We start from the raw sequence: 15,000 nt of genomic DNA, 5'->3' as shown, positions 1-15,000 counted from the left end.
AACAAGTGTAACATTCCTTCCTTCCTTTTCGTGAGTTTTCGTGAGTTTGGGTGTAACAAGATGGCGGCAGCGTGTTCCGCCCTGAGCCTGCGGGACTGCCAGGGGTGTGTGGCGTCTGAGCGTAGCAACATGGCGCTCACCTCCACCCTGCCGCTGCCCACTAAGATCTTCTATGTCGGGGTAAGTGACGCGCGCATAGAACAAAGGGCAGAACGTGTAAAATAGGGAAGGTGTAAGATGCCAATTTTAACCCTTTGAGTACCGTGACGCGTGTCCATGTTCCTTCTGCTTAGTATTTGGTGATTTTATACAGCTTCAGAAACTCATGTGGGGATTAAGATAGTGAAGACTGAGGCCATTAATCTTGTGACCGCCTTAGACCCTTCCTAATGTCAAGAAAATGGTCTAATCGTACGCAAATCTCAAGGTAAAAATTTGTCCCAGTAATGAAGGGATTAGAATAGTGAAGAGTGTGGCTATTAATCTTGTGACCGCCTTAGACCCTTCCTAATGTCAACAAAATGGTCTAATCGTACGCAAATCTTAGGGTAAAAATGTGTCCCAGTATTGAAGGGGTTAATGATAAGGGAAGGGTGTTTGTTAGAGTATAGAGGTCAGAAGATTAATGGCCACAGTCTTCACTATTTTAATCCCCACATGAGTTTCTGAAGGTGTGTAAACTCGCCAGCCAGTAAGCAGAATGAATATGGAAACACTTTATGGTACTGAAAGGGTTAATAGCAATGGGAAGGTGTTTATTAGATCACCATTATTTTCAAGGGAGTAATGGGGATGGCACTATAAGGAAATAAAAGAAATAGTAAAAGGTAAAATAAATGAATGAATAGATAGATAGATAAATGAGAGAATGTGTGGCAGTGTCAATAACAAAGGAATGGTGTTTAGAAGGGTATTAGATCACCATTACTTCTTCAGCGAGTAATGGTGATGACACTAAAAGGAGAGCAAAGGAACATTAGATGGCAATAAAAAGAAAAGAAAAGAAAAGAAAAAGGGAAGATGCGAGAAGCTACAGTGTTAATAGTGTACAAAATCATCTTTTTTTTTTTAGTTTCACCATTAATTTCACCATTAATTAATTAGTTTACACCATTAATTCTTCAGCTGGGGGGGGATGACACTATAAGGAAATGAAAAGGAACACGAGAATGAGAGAGAGAGAGAGAGAGAGAGAGAGAGAGAGAGAGAGAGAGAGAGAGAGACACCTTTAGTTTATTAAGGCATTAGATCACCATTATTTTAAGCAAGTAATGGGAGATAACACTATGAACAATATGGAACAGAACAACGTCAGAAAATAAGAGAAGCTGCAAGAAGACACAGTGTTGAATCCCCTTAACTCACTCACTCATTTAGTATTACATCATTTTTCACTCTTACAAACAACACGCGCGAAACTAAAATAAGAGACTAACACACACACGTAAAAAAAAAAAAATCAACTTAGAACCTTAACAATTAAACCCTCGTAACAAATAGGATTAAATAACACTCAAAACTATTAACTTCCTATCACACACACACACACACACACACACACACACACACACACACACACACACACACACACACACACACACACACACACACACACACCATTAACTCATTCATTACAACATGCGAACATTAAAAAAAAGAGAGAAAAAAAAGAAAGAGAGAAAAAAAACAACAGGTGGTGCAGGAAGCTTTTAGGCCTACACGTGACAGGCTGTGGATAACATAGGCCTATTTATTTCCACGTCTCATCACCATTCATAAACCTTTCTAATGGTTCTTCACAGCCCACGTATGACTCAGCACTAACTACCCCATTGGTCGCCACCTTCCATTCATCTCACTCTCCATTAGCGAACCTCTTTCTTCTTGTCTTTATTATTCTTATTGTTATTCTTGTTCTTTTTCTTTTTCTTCTTCTTCTTGTGCTTGTTGTTCTTGTTCTTGTTCTTCTTGTTCTCCAAACCTAACCTAACTAACCTAACTTAACCTAACCCAACCTAACCTAACCTCACCTCCTCCTCCTCCTCCTCCTCCTCCTCCTCCTCCTCCTCCTCCTCCTCCTCCTCCTCCTCCTCCTCCTCCTCCTCCTCCTTCTCCTTCTTCTTCTTATTATTATTATTATTATTATTATTATTATTATTATTATTATTATTATTATTATTATTATTATTATTATTATTGTTGTTGTTGTTGTTGTTGTTGTTGTTGTTGTTGTTGTTGTTGTTATTATTCTTGATCCCGTTATTTCTCGACCTTACTGACCTTAAGTAATTCGTTTTTAGGTCACCCTCGTTATACTCTCTCTCTCTCTCTCTCTCTCTCTCTCTCTCTCTCTCTCTCTCTCTCTCAGGGATGTCAAAGGTCACGGATTGATGACCTTGGTGTGATTTCCTGTGTTAGGGCGTTATGGGGTCAATTTATGGGTCGTGAGAGGGCGGTTCTTGACCTTTACTACGTGTGTGTGTGTGTGTGTGTGTGTGTGTGTGTGTGTGTGTGTGTGTGTGTGTGAACGTGAGTCACGCTTTATCCTTGTGTGTGATTTTAATGTATGTAGGTGTGAGAAATGTGTGTGTGTGTGTGTGTGTGTGTGTGTGTGTGTGTGTGTGTGTGTGTGTGTGTGTGTGTGTGTGTGTGTGATTTTGCTTACACGTGTTTTTCCTTCCGTGTTATGACTCGTAAATTGCTTCCTGAATTTAAATACCTCTCTCTCTCTCTCTCTCTCTCTCTCTCTCTCTCTCTCTCTCTCTCTCTCTCTCTCTCTCTCTCTCTCTCTCTCTCTCTCTCTCTCTCTCTCTCTCTCTCTCTCTCTCTTGTTTCATGTATGTTCTCTTTTCATTCGTGATTTTGTCTTTGTCTCTTTCTTTTTGTTTGCCAGCTTCTCTGTCTGTCTGTCTGTCTGTCTGTCTGTCTGTCTTTCTTTCTTTGTTCTATTCCTTTATCTCTTGTCTTTGTTACTTTTCGTTGTATTTCTTTCTTTCTTTCTTTCTTTCTGTTTGCCTGCCTCGCTGTCTGTGTTTATCTGTCTGTCTGTCTGTTTTTATTCGTTTTATTCCTTTTTCTCCTTTCATTGTTATTTTTCTTTTGATTTTCCTTCCTTCTTTCTTTCTTTTCTATTTTTTCTGCCTCATTATTTGTCTGTCCGTCTGTCTGTCTGTCTGTCTGTCTGTCTGTCTGTCTGTCTGTCTGTCTGTGATGGTCGATAACCTCTTGAATTAACAGGTAAACTTTTCGTGGCCATCAACTGTTACCAGCAAAAACGTAAAAAAAAAAAAAAAAAAAAAAAAAGAGAGAGAGAGAGAAAAAAAAAAGGACTTCAGGAGCAGGACTAAGGCGGGGATTTCCTCTGACTGTATCCTTCTTGCCCTAAACTGTTATATCCTTCGAGACTTTGCCCTTCCTGCCTTGAATTATAACGTTCTCTTTTTTTTTTTTAAGGGGTTATGGTTTTCCTGTCCCAAACTAGTATTTTCCCCGTATATATTGTGTCCCATTTTGCTTCCTGCCTTGGGGTATAACGTTATTCTTTTTTTTTAAGGGATTATGTTGTTTTTTTGCCCCTAATTAGTATTTTTCCCGTATATATTGTGTCCCATTATTTTTTTTTATTATGTAGGGAAGTGGGCCAACCAAGGGAAAAAAATGAAAAGATTGAAATAAAAAGGCCCCATTAGAGTGCTGGCTTCGTGTGTGTTTTATTTCTGGTTTATCCCTTTCTTGCTCACAATAATTCCTGGCAGTGTTGTGTCGTGGCATTAAAACACACATAACACATCACCATTTTCTCAAGATAATGCCCCAAAAACACTGTGTTCTCCCTATGAACCAACACACACACACACACACACACACACACACACACACACACACACACACACACACACACACACACACACACACACACACACACACACACCACACCTAAAATGGGCCATAACTCCACCACACATTTCAGGTTTTGTAAGTGGAGGAAAAGTGGATGAGGAAGTGGAGGGTGGACGTGTAGATTCCAACTCATTATTTCCACCACACACACCACACACGACATGTCAACTCCAACACCACCGCACACACCACTCCACCTGAAACATCCCTTAGCACCACCACACACTTCAATTTTTGTGGAGGTGGAGAGAGATAAAGTGGAAGAAAGTGGAGGAGGTGGACATATCGGTTCTAATCCAATATTTTCACCACACACACCACACCTGAAATTACCCTCAACTCCACCACAGCCTTAAATTTTTGTGGAGGTGGAGAGAGATAAAGTGGAAGAAAGTGGAGGAGGTGGACATATCGACTCTAATCCAATATTTCCACCACACACACCACACCTCCTGAAATTACCCTTAACTCCACCACAGCCTTCAGTTTTTGTGGAGGTGGAGAGAGATAAAGTGGAAGAAAGTGGAGGAGGTGGACATATCGACTCTAATCCAATATTTCCACCACACACACCACACCTCCTGAAATTACCCTCAACTCCACCACACCCTTCAGTTTTTGTGGAGGTGGAGAGAGATAAAGTGGAAGAAAGTGGAGGAGGTGGACATATCGACTCTAATCCAATATTTCCACCACACACACCACACCTCCTGAAATTACCCTTAACTCCACCACAGCCTTCAGTTTTTGTGGAGGTGGAGGAGATAAAGTGGAAGGAAGTGGAGTAGGTGGAGAAAGGTGGACATGACGGTGTGACCCTTCAAGTATTCGTCGCCACACCCTTGTCAACCCTTGCTCTTTTTTCACGAATGGAAGGTTACCACAGTGATCATTGACGGGTGGGAGGGGTGGAAGGGGAGAGGTGGAAGGGAGTGGTGAAATATTAAGGGTACCTGGAACTATTGAGTGTGGATGGCGAATGTGGAGGAGTTATTAAGGTGAAATTGAGTGTGTAGCGCATAGAGAAAGTGGAATAAAGGTGGTTGTGGAGATTAGAATACGTTTTAATAGGTGGCACTCATAAAAAAGTGGAAAAAAGTGGATGAGAGTGGAACAGAAGACTTAAGAAAAATGGAAGAAGCGAAGGAGTAAAAATAACGAAAACAGAAGTGGATGTAATAACTGAGGTGGAAGAGGTGGATAAAGTGGAAGAGTAACAGTGAGAGCCGTAGGAATGAATGTAGTGGTTAGCAGTGGACGACAGGTGGGTGAAGGGGTTGGTGGTGGGTGGTAGGGGGTGGAGTAGGTGGAGTAGGTGGAAGACAAAGTAGGTTAATGGGTGTGGCTGAAAGTGTGGATAAGGTAGAGTGGCCCTGTCTGTCTTCCGTGGGTGTGGAGGAGGAGGAGGAGGAGGAGGAGGAAAAAGAAAAAGAAGAAGAAGAAGAAGAAGAAGAAGAAGACGGTGAGAGAGGAAGAGATTATAATATTTCTCTACCTCCTCCTCCTCCTCCTCCTCCTCCTCCTCCTCCTCCTCCTCCTCCTCCTCCTCCTCCTTTAGATAAGATAGTGTTCGGAAGTTCAACATAATATCTATTGCTGTTTGTTCTTTTGTGTTCTTCTTTTGTGTTCGTTCTTGTTCCTCTTCCTCCTCTTGCTGCTGTTGCTGTTGTTGTTGTTGTTGTTGTTGTTGTTGTTGTTGTTGTTGTCGATCAAACTACTTTCCCGATGGTCATGGCGCCCTTGACCCGCCCAATGGTCACACCTCTCTCTCTCTCTCTCTCTCTCTCTCTCTCTCTCTCTCTCTCTCTCTCTCTCTCTCTCTCTCTCTCTCTCTCTCTCTCTCTTCTATCGTTCCTTTCCCTATTTTTCTCAGCCATTATTTCTTCCCTCCCTCCTTTTCTCCCTTTCTTTCTCTTCTCTTCCTTCTCTCTCTCTCTCTCTCTCTCTCTCTCTCTCTCTCTCTCTCTCTCTCTCTCTCTCTCTCTCTCTCTCTCTCTCTCTCTCTCCTCTCTCTCTCTCTCTCTCTCCTCTCTCTCTCCTCCCCCTCCTCCCTCCTTTCCTTCCCTTCTTCCCTCCTTCCCTCCCTTTTTTTCCTCCCTCCCTCCCTCCTTTACTCGTGCTATGAATTTCTCTACCTCACAATTAATATCTACTTTCACTTTCCTCCATTCCTTTAAGTCTTTTCTTTTTTCTTTTTTTTTTTTTTCTTGATAACCTTGCGCCAGTCTCACTTTTTTTAGCTCTTTTTTTCTTACTTCTGCTTCCTTTAATTCTTTTTTTCTTCCTAACCTGTTCCTTCCTCTCTCTCTCTCTCTCTCTCTCTCTCTCTCTCTCTCTCTCTCTCTCTCTCTCTCTCTCTCTCTCTCTCTCTCTCTCTCTCTCTCTCTCTCTCTCTCTCATTTCTGTCTGTTTGTTATGTAAATGTGTGTGTTTGTATGCGTGTGTTTATGTATTTATGTATGTATCTCTCCATCTGTCTGTGTTTTTTATGTATATGTATCAATTTGCTTATGTATTTGTCTATATATTTATTTTTTTTACCTATTTTTGCTGTATCTATTTATCTATTTTCTATTTTCTTCTTTTTTTTTTCTTTTCTTTTTCTTTTTTTCCTTTTTTGCTTTCCTTTTCTTTTTTTTTCTCTTCCTTCCTTCCTTCCTTCCCTTCCCTTCCTCTCCAGTTTATACAAAAAGAAAAAAAAGGGAAAAAATCAAATCTGGCATATATTTGCACTTTTCTTTTTTATTTACCTGTGTGTGTGTGTGTGTGTGTGTGTGTGTGTGTGTGTGTGTGTGTGTGTGTGTGTGTGTGTGTGTGTGTGTGTGTGTGTGTGTGTGTGTGTGTGTTTGTTTTCCTATCCTACCTGGTTCAGATTTGCATGACCTTCAGAGTTAAATTTCTCTTATTGAGGTCAAATTAGGGGAGAAGGGGAGGAGGTGGATGGGGTGTGGGGAAAGGGGGATGGGGTGGGGTGAGTGTGGGGAGTAATCAGGCAAACAGGAGACCAAGGAAACAAGGAAACACGTCAGTAATCTTTTCCTTCACCTCAATCTAGCAATACTTAATCCCTTTAGTCTTCCTCTCTCTCTCTCTCTCTCTCTCTCTCTCTCTCTCTCTCTCTCTCTCTCTCTCTCTCTCTCTCGTCACCTTAAATGCCTCTAAATAGTCTCTTCCTATGTTTTGTCATCGTAAAATGCACTAAAGTAAGGAGAGAGAATGTTGATATCAATAATAAGTACTAAACATTATTCTTTTATTATTTTTTTTACTTCTTTAGTGTGTAATGATAATAATAATGATAATAATAATGATGATAATAATAATAATAATAATATTACCAATAACAACTACTATCGCCACTTCCATCCTCCTGCTTCTCCTTCTCCTTCTCCTTCTCCTTCTCCTTCTCCTTCTTCTTCTTCTTCTTCTTCTTCTCCTCCTCCTCCTCCTCCTCCTCCTCCTCCTCCTCCTCCTCCTCCTCCTCCTCCTCCTCCTCCTCCTCCATCCTTCCACCTGTACTAATTAATCTATCTAACCTGTTCTAGTTTACTCCACATCCTCCTCCTCCTCCTCCTCCTCCTCCTCCTCCTCCTCCTCCTCAATTGAGAAACCCCAAGATAACCCATTTCTCCACTTCTCCATTTCCTCATTTCCGCTGCTACTGATACCCATTTCCTCAGTCTCGTAATCCATCTCGTCTTCTTGTTCTTCTTCTTCTTCTTCTTCTTCTTCTTCTTCTTCTTCTTCTTGTAGGTAATTGATTTTTTTCTAATTTCCGTCATTTATTTTGTGATTTGTGTTGTTGTTGTTAGTTTTGATTTAATTCTACTACTACTACTACTACTACTACTACTACTACTACTACTACTACTACTACTACTACTACTACTACTACTACCAATAACACCTGAAGGTATAGGACAGGTGAACATATTCAATACTTTATAAACCCAGCCAGGTATCTCCTCGTATCGGCTTACCTGCGAGGGCCAATGATCCGCTGTTACCTGTCTTAATCTACCTGCCGGCCTGACTCACCTGTACTCCTTGATTGGGTAGGGGGTCACATGGGGGTGGCTTACCTGTGGGGGCGTTTACCTGGTGGGGGGGCTCGCCTGGGCAGTATGAAGTGAAAAGTTGTCCTGGGGGATTAACCTGGGTACGTGTGTGTGTGTGTGTGTGTGTGTGTGTGTGTGTGTGTGTGTGTGTGTGTGTGTGTGTGTGTGTGTGTCTTTCTGTTTGTTTTTATCTAACTTGTCCTAACCTAACTTTGCTTCTTCTTTCTTTTCTTCTTTCTTTTTGCTCTCTCTCTCTCTCTCTCTCTCTCTCTCTCTCTCTCTCTCTCTCTCTCTCTCTCTCTCTCTCTCTCTCTCTCTCTCTCTCTCTCTCTCTCTCTCTCTCTCTCTCTCTCTCTCTCTCTCTCTCTCTCTCTCTCTCAAAAATAAGTAAATGAAATAAATAGATCAAGCAAATCAATAAATAAGACTTGAAACCACTTTAAAAACTATCGAAATCTACAAAAGCGCCAAAATTAACAACCAAACTCAATATTAAAGCGAAAAATTGCCTTACCTGAGGAGGATTAAAGGGACACAAAAGGATCACGTGACCAGATTTAAAGGTTCTGAACTTAATTAAAGGAGAAGATTGTTTGAAAGGGAATTTAAGGGATATTTTAACACGTGCTGGTGAAAAAAAGGAGGATTTAGTGATTAAGGGCTTATCTTAAGGGATTTGAAGGGGATTGTGGATATTGGAGTGTTTTAAGGGAAGTATATAGAAAGGTGAAGATTTTTAGGGATATTTTAAGGATTTTTAGGGATTTTTTGGGATTTTAGGGATTTTTAGGGATTTTTAAGGGTTGGTGGATTTTCTTCATTCCTTATTCCTTCCTTCTATCTCTCTCTCTCCCTCTTTTTTCTTCTTTTCTTCTTCTTCTTCTTCTTCCTCCTCCTTTCTTTTATTCTTTCTTGATTTTTTTTTACTTCCCTTTTGGTTTCATTCTTCTTTCTCTCATCTTTTTTTCCTCCTTTCTTTCTTTTTATCATTTTTTCTTCCTTATTTTGTTTCTCTCTCTCTCTCTCTCTCTCTCTCTCTCTCTCTCTCTCTCTCTCTCTCTCTCTCTCTCTCTCTCTCTCTCTCTCTCTCTCTCTCTCTCTCTTCCTTCCTACTTTCTTCCTTCTATTTTTTATTTCTTCTTCTCTCTCTATACTTCCTTATTTCCTTCCCTCCTTCCTTATGAATTTTCTTTTCTCCCTACCTTCCTTTCTTTCTCTCTCTTTCTCTCTCCCTCTCTTCTATCTCTCCTTTCCCTTCTTTCTCTTTCCTTTCCATTCCTTCCCTTCCCTTTTCCCTTCTTCCCTCACTCCTTTTCTAACTTTCTCCCTCTCTCTTTCTTTCCCTCCATTTATCTCCTTCCTTCCCTCCTTCCCTTCCTTTCCTCCTTTCTTCTTTCTTTTCCTTCACTTATCTCCTTCCTTCCCTTCCTTCCTCCCTCCTTTATCACTTCACATTCACCCATCCTACAATGGCAGGTGTTGAGGTGTTGACGAGGTGTTGCAGTGTTTGAAAGGTGTTGTCGTGTTGAGGGGAGACAAGGGAGGCAGGGGTGGGGTTTCCTGGGGGGGTGGGGTTGTGTTACGGGTCACACCTGGAAAATTGCTTACTTTGGGTACCTGGTGAAAGTTACAACCAGGTGTGTGTGTGTGTGTGTGTGTGTGTGTGTGTGTGTGTGTGTGTGAGGGGTGATTGTTTAAGGGTGTGAGAGAGAGAGAGAGAGAGAGAGAGAGAGAGAGAGAGAGAGAGAGACTGAAAAATCTGAAAATCACTCCGCATCGTATTACATTGAAAGTCAGAGAGAGAGAGAGAGAGAGAGAGAGAGAGAGAGAGAGAGAGAGAGAGAGAGAGAGAGAGAGAGAGAGAGAGAGAGAGAGAGAGAGAGAAGCGCCAACTCATTTAAGGGGAATTCCAGAAAGGGAAGGACCTTGCGACCCTCCCTCTCTCCCCTCTCCCTCCCCTCCCTCTCCCCTTCCCCTCCCCTTCTCCCAATCCTTGACATTTGGGGGCGTGATGAGGGGAGGAGGAGGAGGAGGAGGAGGAGGAGGAGGAGGAGGAGGAGGAGGAGGAGGAGGAGGAGGAGGAGGAGGAGGAGGAGGGAGAGGAGGAGGAATGAGGAGGCCTGTTATGTATTGTGGTATGGGTGAGGGGGCGAGGAGGAAGGGAGGGGAGGGGGTAATGTTATGTGTCATAGGGAGGGAAGAGGGTTGGTAAGGGGAGGGGAGGGGAGGGGAGGATTGGGGAATGTGAGGGTTTGGGGAGTGTTTCTTCCTGGTCCTCTTCCTCCTCCTCCTCCTCCTCCTCCTCCTCCTCCTCCTCTTCTTCTTCTTCTTCTTCTTCTTCTTCTTCTTCTTGTTCTTCTTCTTGTTCTTCTTCTTCTTGTGCTCCTTCCTCCTCTTCCTTTCCTTCTCCCTCCTGCGACTCATTATTATCATTACCACCACCACCACCACCACCACCACCACCACCACCACCACCACCACCACCACCACCACCACCACCACCACCACCACCATCCTTACCCTTAATACTCACCTCTCCCTCTCTCTCTCCCCCAGGTGAGTGTCGGCGTCAGGTGATGGCCTTATTAGCACCTTAAGTAGCCAATTAAACAGTAAGTAAGACCAGCAGAACCCCTCATTAGCAGCAGCAGCACCACCACGCACAGCAAGGGGCGTTTAGTAGGTGAAACAGCAGGTGATAGAAAACGTAGGTAGATTGATTTTTTTTAAGGTAGACTGCACAAAAAAGGTTAATGCATAGAAAATGGGAAGGGTGTGTTATAGTAGCATGTTTTTTTTTTTTTTTTTTTATTTCAGGTTCATGTTTTGTATTTTTGTATATTTTGTTTTTTTTATTTATTGTTTTTTTATTTTTTTGCTTTCATTTCCGTTTCACAGTTATTTTTCTTGTTTTTTTCGTTTTTTCTCTCGTTTCTTGTTTTTCTCGTTTTTTCTCGTTTTTCTCTCGTTTTCTCAGATTTTCTCGCTTTTCCTTGTTTTCTTGTTTTCTTTTTCTCGTATTTTTCTCATTTTTCTCTCGTTTTCTCTCGTTATCTTTCTCGTTTTCTCTCATTTATTCTAATTATTTCTCGTTTTCTCAATTTTTCTCGTTTTCTCTTGGTTTTCTCGTTTTCTCTGGTTTTCTCGTTTTTTTTTCAATTTTCCTCGTTTTCTCTCGTCTTTTTCTCTCCTCTCGTTTTTTTTTCTCGTTTTTCTCAATTTTTATCGTTTTCTCTCGTTTTGTTCTCGTTTTCTCGTTTTTTTTTTCAATTTTCCTCGTTTTCTCGTTTTCTCTCGTCTTTTTCTCTCCTCTCGTTTTTTTTCTCGTTTTTTGTCGTAAAGTACAGGATTTTTTTTTCTCTGTCGTGTGATGGTAATGTGATGGTTTTTTGGGGGGGCGAGAGGTTGTTTTTGTTTTTATTGTTCTTCCTAGTTTGTTTTTTTTCTTCTTTCTTTTTTTTTCTCCTTTCCGTTTTTGGCAATGTTGATATGTGAGGTGGGACGTGACTTGTGTTTGTTTATTTGTTTGTTTGTTTGTTTGTTTGTTTGTCTGAGGGTGATTGATGAGGCTGTGTATGTGTGTGTGTGTGTGTGTGTGTGTGTGTGTGTGTGTGTGTGTGTGTGTGTGTGTGTGTGTGTGTGTGTGTGTGTGTGTGTGTTAGAAATGATTAAATTTGAATAGTTTTAAATCAATAAAGGAAAATAAAAAGGAATAAAGAAAAAAATATAGATAAATTAATGAATAAGTGAATAAAAATACAAACTCACTCAAACAAAAGAAAAAAAAAAACAAGAAGAAAAAAAATAATAAAACGAAGATGAAAGTGATCTTACTGTGTGTGTGTGTGTGTGTGTGTGTGTGTGTGTGTGTGTGTGTGTGTCAGTAAGGGCGTGGCAAGGTCTCAGTAGTAGCGTCGTGCCCCAAGGATGCTTCCAAGGGCGCCTCTGCCAGTAGGATGTCACGGCAAGGCGCGGTAGTGCGGGGCTGGGGCTGGGTCTGGGTGGGGAGGCGGGTGGTGTCTGGGGCAGGGTGGGGAAGGAAGGGGAGGGCCATCTGGAATTACACGTGTCTTTGTGGGTGTTGCTCCGGGAATGGCAAAGGGCAAAGGCTTCTGTTTGTCTTGGAATTAGAATTTTTTGTGCGTTGTTTGTCTTGGGATTAGAATTTTTAGTGCGTTGTTTGTTTTGGAGTTAGAATTTTTAGTGCGTTTTTTGTCTTGGGATTAACACTTTTCACCGCGTTGTCCATCTTAGGATTAGAATTTTTAGTGCGTTTTTGGTGTTGGGATTAGAATTTTTACCACGTTCATTCCGGGAGTAGAATTTTTCCTGCTTTGTTCGTCTTGGTATTAAAATTTTTAGGGCATTGTTCGTCCTGTGGTCAGAGTGTCCATGGGGCGGTGTTCATCCTGTGGTTAGTATGCACTTGGCGTTGTTCATCCTGGAAAATAATTGGCTTTAGACTCTGCTTACCTGCTGATTAATTGGATAGAGGCGTCGTTCATCCTGGGAATAATTGACGATGGACTCTCTCTTAACTGGTCCTTTGCGTATTTGGAGTCCGGCCAAGGCTTACGTTGAGGATTATGGATAAGGACCTGTAGAGTATCCGAATATCCATAACTGTAACCAGGTCGTTGTTCATCCTATGCGTAGTAAAGGCCTTGTTCATCCTGTGTAGTAAAGGCCTTGTTCATCCTGTGTGTAGTAAAGGCCTTGTTCATCCTGTGTGTAGTAAAGGCGTTGTTCATCCTGTGTGTAGTAAAGGCGTTGTTCATCCTATGCGTAGTAAAGGTGTTGTTCATCCTGTGTGTAGTAAAGGCGTTGTTCATCCTGTGTGTAGTAAAGGCGTTGTTCATCCTGTGTGTAGTAAAGGCGTTGTTCATCCTGTGTGTAGTAAAGGCGTTGTTCATCCTATGCGTAGTAAAGGCCTTGTTCATCCTATGTGTAGTAAAGGCGTTGTTCATCCTGTGCGTAGTAAAGGCGTTGTTCATCCTATGCGTAGTAAAGGCCTTGTTCATCCTATGCGTAGTAAAGGCCTTGTTCATCCTATGCGTAGTAAAGGAGTTGTTCATCCTGTGTGTAGTAAAGGCGTTGTTCATCCTGTGTGTAGTAAAGGCGTTGTTCATCCTGGCCATCCACTAGTACGATCTATTTTTTTATTTATTTGTTTTTTATGCAGGAGGAAAACCAACCAAGAGCAAAAAATTAAAAAAATAATAAAAAAAACCCACTTTAAATGCTGATTCCCTTAAAGAACAGTAGGGAAATATCCAAAATTCAGGAACAAATGTCTTGAAAGTGTGTTCTTAGACTTGTATTCTCAAACACTGCATTTCTTCACCTCCACTATTTCAGAAGGCTTAATATAAATTGACACGAGTTTTTTTTTAAGGTGTTTTTATGGTTCTAGAGGCAGAGTGACAAGATTTCTACATTATTTACTGAACAAACACTCTTGGAAACCCCGCTAGTCATCTCTGTGGCCTTGGAAAACAGTGGTGGTGAGAGAGCAAAGTGTTTCTGAATGCCTGACCTGACCTGACCTGACCTGACCTGACCGCCGCGTGTTGGCAGGTTACAGTAGGCCAGCACCTCTGTCTGACTCACACCTGACCACTCTCCTTTTCACGTGTCCAAAACATCTTATAGTGGTTCTCTTGCCTTTTCTGTATTATATTCCACACATTCTTCTTATATCTTCAGTTTGTCTCCTTTCTAACAGTGAAATGCCAACTATCCATCTCACTATCCATCTCACCATCCATCAGAATCTTATGTAGGGTATTAAAATAGTGAAGACTGTGGCCATTAATCATCTGACCTCCATAGACCCTTCGTAACGTCAATAAAATGGTCTAATCGTACACAAATCTCAAGGTAAAAAAATGTGTCCCAGTACTGAAGGGATTAAGAACCGTGACTGCACTATACAAAGCGGTCATGATATACAGAAGGGGTTAATACAGCACGGTAGGGTGTCGCTTATCCTGTGATTAGTAAGCAGGTAGCCTCGTCCATCCTAGTGTCACATACATAAAGTAGACCCATAACAGGAGCATTAGGAGCATGGGGGGTGTTAGGAGTGGGTTATATAAGTGCGTACGTGGCGGTGGTGGTGTTAATATGTATGTGCGTGTATGTGTGTGGCGTGTGCGAGTGTACGTGTGTGTGTGTGTGTGTGTGCGTGTGTTGGTATGTATGATGTGTTGTTTGTCATGTAATGATTAGTGTGTTCTTGTGCTTATCAACATACCTGCCTCTTGTTTGTCATGTTTGTCACTCTAGATTGTTTACGTGGCCTCGTTAATCCTGGCGGGGCACTGTATCCTTGTTCCTATTGGGTGTTGTCTTACTTTGTTCATCCTGGGATTTATTCATTGTCTTGTTCATCCTGTAGTTCCGGTATCCCATTTTCTTTCAATTAATACGGTGTTTCCTTTTCTGTATTCTCATTTTTTTTTTTTTTTTTTTTTTGTCTTCCTCTTCAGCTTCCTTTTCTTTCTGTCTTCCTTTTTCTTTATTCCTCTTTTTTTTTTCCTCTGTCTCCCTCTCCCTCTTTTTTCCTATATATACACCAAAAATTCCCGTTAAATGTGTGTGTGTGTGTGTGTGTGTGTGTGTGTGTGTGTGTGTGTGTGTGTGTGTGTGTGTGTGTGTGTGTGTGTGTGTGTGTGTGTGTGTGTGTGTGTGTTTTATAGCGTCGCAGCCTTGAGAGAAGGGAAAAACAATAGAGAGAGAGAGAGAGAGAGAGAGAGAGAGAGAGAGAGAGAGAGAGAGAGAGAGAGAGAGAGAGAGAGAGTAGTAGCAGTAGTAATTAAACAGAAGTTATTTATAGTACAGGTGAGAATAAATTAGTGAATATGTCTACCTGTCTCACATTCACTATTCACACCTGTACACTTCATCACACACACACACACACACACACACACACACACACACACACACACACACACACACACACACACACACACACACACACACACACACACACACACACACACACACACACACACACACACACACACCATAGCAACAG

At 41.7% G+C, this 15,000-nt stretch overlaps 1 protein-coding gene across 7 annotated transcripts in view; it reads left to right on the top strand.

The window, feature by feature from the left end:
* LOC123502690 (kinase D-interacting substrate of 220 kDa-like) overlaps positions 1–15,000 on the top strand; it is a 186,705-nt gene that overhangs the window by 107,087 nt on the left and 64,618 nt on the right. The window contains exon 1 of one of the 7 annotated variants that reach the window (XM_045251879.1): positions 1–180. This exon is cut by the window's left edge and continues 573 nt beyond it. The exons of the other annotated variants lie outside the window; for them this stretch is intronic. Within the exon in view, the coding sequence (XP_045107814.1) occupies positions 61–180 (120 nt within the window). The 5' untranslated portion in view covers positions 1–60. The remainder of the gene's footprint in view (positions 181–15,000) is intronic. 7 annotated transcript variants of the gene reach the window in all.

This window comes from Portunus trituberculatus, chromosome 12 (assembly GCF_017591435.1).
Source record: "Portunus trituberculatus isolate SZX2019 chromosome 12, ASM1759143v1, whole genome shotgun sequence".
Classification (NCBI taxonomy): Eukaryota; Metazoa; Arthropoda; class Malacostraca; order Decapoda; family Portunidae; genus Portunus; species Portunus trituberculatus.
This window is presented reverse-complemented; position numbering and strand designations above follow the sequence as displayed.